This window comes from Hyposmocoma kahamanoa, unplaced genomic scaffold (assembly GCF_003589595.1).
Source record: "Hyposmocoma kahamanoa isolate Upper Pololo Valley unplaced genomic scaffold, ASM358959v1 93, whole genome shotgun sequence".
NCBI lineage: Eukaryota > Metazoa > Arthropoda > Insecta > Lepidoptera > Cosmopterigidae > Hyposmocoma > Hyposmocoma kahamanoa.
This window is the reverse complement of record NW_020654810.1, coordinates 17,643,935-17,651,312: the sequence shown is the minus strand read 5'-3', so window position 1 is coordinate 17,651,312 and position 7,378 is coordinate 17,643,935. Positions and strand designations below refer to the sequence as shown.

General features: G+C 38.1%; 1 protein-coding gene across 1 annotated transcript; it reads left to right on the top strand.

The window, feature by feature from the left end:
- The first annotated feature begins 395 nt into the window (after positions 1-395).
- On the top strand, positions 396-4,554 carry LOC113237087 (putative alpha-L-fucosidase). Its single transcript, XM_026473348.1, has 5 exons — positions 396-543; positions 659-788; positions 2,163-2,638; positions 3,698-3,816; positions 4,465-4,554. Exons 1-5 carry the CDS (start codon positions 396-398, stop codon positions 4,552-4,554), a joined length of 963 nt encoding a protein of 320 aa, XP_026329133.1.
- Positions 4,555-7,378: the final 2,824 nt, after the last annotated feature.

The window sequence follows — 7,378 nt, the reverse complement described above, 5'->3', positions numbered from 1 at the left end:
AGATCTGCCTCGGACAATGCGAAAACTGTTAATGTCCGCTAACTTGCTTGCAAGGGCAAGTCGCGGGCGCATCGAAAAAGTTCCATAGAAACTGTCCCTCAGCCAATCAGCGCTTCCGCCTAACGACCGTTACTGTCGCACATAAAAGTGTTAAGCAGTTTTGCGTTTAATTAATTTACGTATTTTATGTTTAATTTTTACAAAAGCAAAAGGCAAAGGGCAACTGAATACAAGCCGATGATAGCCGAAACACGAAGTTTGCCGATGGAGAAAATAGAAACACTGTACTTACTTTTAAGTATTAACTTGTCATTTCGTTTGTTTCACAGCTGTTTATCATGTTGCTGATATTTATGTGCACCTCACTTTTAATCTTATACACTTACCAGCGATCTATGATATATGAACCGGTTTGGGATGACCTGGACGATCGTCCTCTACCGCAGTGGTACGACGAAGCAAAAATTGGTGTTTTTGTTCATTGGGGATTATATTCCGTACCAGCTTTTCATTCTGAATGGTTTTGGTTTGAATGGGAGCGCGGTAAATATTTTATTTTAAAATGTATATGTGTGCAAATATATTTTTACATTATTGTGTGTAATTGTACAGTTAAAAATTGCAGCGTAAAATTGTTTAACATATTGTTTGGTTCCAGGAACCCCAGAAGTTGTTGAATTTGTCATTAAAAATAACATCAGTTCCTACGAAAGTTTCGCGCCGAAGTTTACAGGCGAATATTTTGATCCTGACGACTGGGCAGAACTATTTTTTGAAGCAGGAGCAAAGTTTGTTGTCATTTTATTTCGTATCACTATGTAGATTGTCCGAACCCATCCAGTTATTCTATCAATCCAATAAATCTTTGGATATAGTCATGATTAATCTGAAATTGAGTGTCTCTGTGTGTAAATGTGTACATTTGTATGAAACCTGCCGTAGGGTAATTCATACCCTAATACGGAGACTCCAGTTTTTAATCTGAGAGGTTGATTGAGTCTGTCAGAGCTAGATAGCGTGGTGTTACGCTCACATGACTTGAAGCCTGCTACAAAGGTCTCCATTTACATGACTGTTGCACTTCCTAATATCTTATATTCTGCTGAAACGTGGACCGAATATCGTCGCCATATCCGCACCTGAGAATGATTTCACCTGAAATGTCTTCGTAAAATATTAAACGTCAGCTGGTCCAACCGCGCACTGAACACCGAAGTTTTGCGAAGAGCTAAAGTAAGTGGAATCGAGGTATATCTTATGCGGCGACAACTTTATTGGGCGGCCATATATCAAGAGGCAGAAGTGCGAGTGGCAAAGCGCACCTTTTATTCGGAACTCAAGAGGGACAAGCTAAAGCATGGCGGACAACTCCTTAGATATAAAGATGTGCTTAAGCGCCAAATGAAAAATTGCGACATTGACTCCACAGAATGGGAGAAACAAGCAGCCCATCGTCCGCAATAAAGATCTTTTGTGGCAAACGAAAAGTCACAGTTTGAGACCCGTTGACGAATTGAGTTGGACGTCAGACGTGACTAGATGAAAGCCGATGTACTCACATGCCCCCTGTGCGCACGGATTTTTACTAATAAGATTGGGTAGGTGAGTCACGTGAGAGCGTACGAGCGCCTAAGAACAGCCTCCGAGCTGAAGCAGTGTTTCCGTGGCCGGAAACGGTCAGGGGAATTAAGTTGTGTATGTGTGTGTGCGTGCGTGCGTGTGTGTGTGTGTGTGTGTGTGTGTGTGTGTGTGTGTGTGTGTGTGAGTGTGTGTGTGGTGTGTGTGCGCGTGTGTGTATGTGTGTGTTCATCACTGGATGCTACATTTGTACTGATATATTATTCTTGAAAGATTTAATACCAATACTTAAAGGTAATCAAATACATGGCAAAGTTTGATATAACTTAAACAATACGTAATTACGAATTATCGGTTGAGAGGGTATCCTTTTCTTAACGCATTTTCCTAATAAAAAATGTCCATTTGCACTAAGCTTAAGTACGTCTTAAACTAATGCTTAAATAGATAAGACACTGGTAACATAAAGTATTAAGGGAGTCTTTTGCTTTGCAAGCATTGGTTTAGATGTAATTAAGCTTAGTACAAGTGGACATGACTCTATCAAACCAATTCTTAAATTGGATTTTATGGTGTTTTATCAGGTACGTCGTTCTCACTGCCAAACATCATGACGGTTTTGCTCTATTTCCATCATTAGGAGACCCTGGCTGGAACTCAATTGAAATTGGTCCACATAAAGATATAGTAGACTTAGTCGCAAAGTCTGTTAGAAAATATCCCATGAAATTTGGTGTTTATTACTCATTATTAGAATGGCACAACAAAATTTATTCGAAGGCGAAACATGAACTAGACATTAAAATGCACGCCAAATATGTACAAAATGTAATGTTCCCAGATATCAAAAAATTAGTAAAGAAATATAGACCATCTGTGCTGTGGAGCGATGGAGACTGGGCAGAACAAAGTTATGGTTCCTGGAGGGCAGAAGAAATCTTGGCTTGGATTTACAATGATGGAAATGTTATGGATGAGATAGTAACTAATGATAGGTGGGGACAGGCAGCCCGATACAATCATGGAGATTTCTACAGTGGTGATGATAGATTCGTTCCAAGTTAGTGTCATTTTATTTTGATTTATTTATCTTATCAATTAAGAAATTAATGTATTGTATAACAGCATGAGCAGGAACTAAACACGATTTGACAAAACGCATTTGCATATTTTTGTAATTTAATCGCACAAGTTGATTTATGAACTCCAATATTTTCTCATTTAAACGTTCCACTCTTTCTGCAACCAACATTCCAAGAGAACGTTGCAGCTTGGAAGAAGACGTAGTGACGAAGGCAGAGAAAGGGGTGGTTAGATGGTTCGGACATGAGAGAACGAATGAAAGAAGATGGACAAAACTTTTTTTTATTAAGCGAGTAGGAGCGAGCAAGTTGGTAAGAGCCGACCAAGGCGAACTTACCATGACCAAATTGAGGCGATCCTACAGGAGGGCCAGGTTAAGAGTACCCTTAACTGACGATCATATATGTAACCACTGATGCGTGTTAATGAGCCGAAAGATGTGTGTCAGGATCGTAGCAAGTGAAAGACTGTGTCTCTGCCTATCCCGATGGGAAAACGGCATGAATTATATGTATGTATGTAAACATTCCATATAGTAAGTAGCTCTGATTTTTTTTTATATTATCAAGTGAGTGAACGAATGGTAATGGTAATGGTAAGCTACACATCTGTCCATAACTGTTGCAGTGCGACTTAGAGCTTTAAATCGCAAAGATCTTAGGGGCACTGCCACTGCGCCCGTCACCTTGACACTTAAGTGGACAAATCTCATGTGCCTGTAATTTCACCAGCACCCTTATCCTTCAAAACCGGAACACAGTAATGCTCACATTACTGCTTGGCGGTAGAATCAGGTAAGGTGGCAGTACTTCCCTGGACCTTTTTTACAAGGAGCTCTACTGCTACTAAAATTTAAATAACTTCTACGTAAGAGATGAAGTAAAATTGAGAATGAAGTAAAAAATAAAATTAAGTTAACCATTTCTTCACACCATATAGAGGTATATATTATATTTTTTTTATCATTTCCCTCGATACTTGCTTTAAATCTCACACATTGATAGTTCTTGTAAAAACTTTATGCTATTTTTAACAGAGAAGTTGCTATTGCATAAATTTGAGAACGCTTTTACTCTTGACAAAGCCTCTTGGGGCTATAGACGACAAATGGATCTTATGGATTTCGAAGAAATGCTACAACTCGTCGTGACCACTGTGAGTTTCGGTGGTAAGTAAAACTAAAGATGTCTGAACAAAAATTAATTTAAAAAAATTTAACAAACTATAATTTTTTTTAATAAACTCTACGCATATGTTTGCCGACCTCGGTGGCTTAGTGGGTTGCACTCTGCACGTCACATGAAGATTTTCTCTGGTTTCGACTGGTAGAACCAATTAAAGAAATATTACTTTTCTAAATTGGTGGCGGTCTGAATGCTCCGGGTTCTTAGCACATGATTATTATATGTGGTGAAGAAATCGCACTAACCAAAAAATATTTGGTAAGCCAGAAAGCCGCTCACGCGATGCGCTAAAACTACAACGCTACTTACGATATGTTTTCAATAAATAAACACCGAAATCACCAGCCCAAACAATAACACACACGGTTGTCGTGATGTATTTTTGAAGTTGTTTATTTTTTTAAATGACAGACCCAGGCATTAAAAACTTTATGGTTTGCTAGAGTAGTTACCGAAATAGCAAATAATATTAGTTATTTTACCTGTTATAACTTCGATATCCGATAAATCGGTATAAAATCATCACCGGCACCTCTAGGTGTGGTATGCGTCTACGGCTGCATGTATCGCGTGAGCGGATAAAATCATTTAGATTAGTAATTAATTTTCTTTCCTTCAGGAAATGCACTGGTTAATGTTGGACCCACGAAAGAAGGAGTCATACCGCATGAATTCAGAGAACGGCTTCTGTATTTGGGCAAATGGCTAAAAATTAATGGTGAGGCAATTTATGGCACCTCACCCTGGTATGATCAAAAAGACAGCATCAATCCCAATATTTGGTACACCTGCAAAAAGAAAACATATGACCCTTTCCGTGTCTCATGTGTACCAAACAGTTCTGATCAGATTCTAGCTGTTTACGCCATTTTCTTCAAATGGCCCATAGATGGACATTTGAAATTCAAGACTATCAATTATCCTATAAATATGAACAAAAACCACAAGATTTATTTGTTGAAACCGGAAAACGCTAATGTTGCACTGAAAATGCTAAATGTAAGTATTAGAACGGTTGAAGAAGTACTGACACCATACCTATTTTTGCCGTCAAGTAGTAATATATGAGTGAAAGGTGCTGGGTAAAAGGTGCTGGTAAAACTACATGCACATGGAACTTATTAACTTAAGACCTCAAAGTGACGGGCTCAGTGGCAGTGCCCTTCAGATCTTTGCGTCTTGAAGATCTCCGTAGCACTAGTTGAAGTACTCTTCATTGTTATGGATATATGTGATACTGCACCTTGCGGCGTGCGACTTGTAAGTGAGGCGCACTATAAGTTTCAGGAATGAATAAGAAAAAAATACTATAAAATCAGAAATTAATTTATTGTTTCTCAAAATATTCTCCGTCAGCGTTAATGCACTTTTTCATACGAATAAACCAATTTTGAATTATGTCACTCCTCCGTGACAATCTCTGAAACATATTTTTCATACTCTTCGACAGCCTCTTCAGGTGATTAAAATCGACCGCGTAACTGGTTCTTAATTTTTGGAAATAAATAAAAGTCACAAGGTGCGCACGCACTTTGCACGCGCGTCACGTTGGTTGGTTTCGGCAAATCTCGAAAGACCCATACGCTCGATTACTGCTTTGTTTTGGGATCGTAACTATAAATCCATATTTTGTCACCTGTTACTATGTCCCACACCAAATCTGAAGCCTCTTATTTGAATCTGGTAAGCATGGCATTGCACCAAGTGACGCGATCCGTTTTTTGAGCCTCAGTCAAATTGTGTGAGATCCACCGAGACCACAGCTTTTTCACACCCAAATGTTTGTGTAGTATTGATTGTATTTGACTCATGCCTATGTCTGAAGATGCCCGAATCTCATGTTATGTCACTTGCCTGTCTGTTTTGATCATACGGTGCACGGCATCAATGTTTTTGTTGTTCACAGCAGTGGACGGGCGACTATCACGAAATTCGTCACTGAGATTCACACGACCGCGTTTGAATTCTGCAAACCAGCTATAAGTAGTCGTCTTGCGTGGTGCTTCATCGCCAAAAGCAGTTTGAAGCCGAGCGAAGCTCCGCTGAGCTGTTACCTTACACTTAAAGTCGTAGAAAATCATACTTTGAAAATTTTCACGTTTCGTTTCAGTTAAATCCAAGGTGATGTAGACAATCAATTTCTAAAATGATGCCACAATGTCAAAATAAGTGACAGTCAGATGAAACAAACTGTATTCTACAGATAAAGAGTTCCATTTTCAAATGCTACAGCATTACTTTTTAAATATTGTTTATGTAAGTGGCCAGTTCCGGAAACTTATAGTGCGCCCTATGTATATTTATTTTTTTAAGCACATCAGACTCTATACAGGTCTTATGGTCACGATGATCACGATGATATGATTGGAACTAGTAAGGAGCCCGAAACGTTGGTTTGTTAAACAAATAAATATAATCGATTTAAATCCAAAAAAATAGTATCATTTTTAAGGTTTAGCAATCACGGGAACCTTAGAACTCGGTTAGTTATCGTTGTTTGGATTGTATCTTTAAGGGTCAATGAATTAATTTTAAAAATATACACTGCTGAACATAAGTCGCCCGTCTTACGCCTGTTTTTGCATGTTTTCTGTACCGTACTACTACGTCGTCCACTCACGTATTAAAAAGTCGCACCGCTCTCTCCACCGCTTTTTCCAGATTATTTCTTAGAGTATCTAAATAGGCATTCCACCTGCTTTAACTGCGTCAAATATAGTGCACTGCTCACTGTTGTTATTTTCAAGATCTTCTATATGATATCGTACACTATTGTCAGATACCGAACATTCGATTCCAAACACAATGCGCTGCTTTAGGGTGCGTTAACTTAATTCACCTGAACTAATTCACCTAGGTGCATTAAGTACACTTTTAGTAAACTTAAATCACCTGGGTGCATTAGATAAACATAAAAGTAAACTGTATTCACCTATTCACCTGGTGAACATAAAAGTAAACTGAATTCACTCCTTTATTTAATATGGAACTTTTTTGTCAATGGGATTCTGGCTTTATTCATTTGCTCTGGCCACTTGAGACACTTTCAATTGTTTTTGGATAAATAAAGTTGAGAAAACTATATTCTATTTTTGACAACTATTTCCACCAATGAGCACCATTTTTGTAATTTTTTTTCTAAAATATTGTCGTCCGTTATATAATAGCACAATACCTCTCCCTCTATGTATAAATTTAAAGTGAGCCATACTTAAAATGTGGACAAGTTTTAGAATTACAACGCTTCGCTACTTGTGTTGTAGTCGAAATAGATAGTTGTCAAAAATAGAATATAGTTTTTTCAACGTTATTTATTCTAAAATGAGAGAAAGTGTCTCAAGTGGCCAGAGCGAATGAGTAAAGCCAGAGTCCCACTGACAAAAAGGCTCTATATTAAGTAAAGGAGTTAATGCAGTTTACTTTATGTTCACCAGGTGAATTAGGTGAATTCAGCTTACTTTTATATTTAACTAATGCACCTAGGTGAATTAGGTCAGGTGAATTAAGTTAACGCACCCGTATTTTACTTTTTG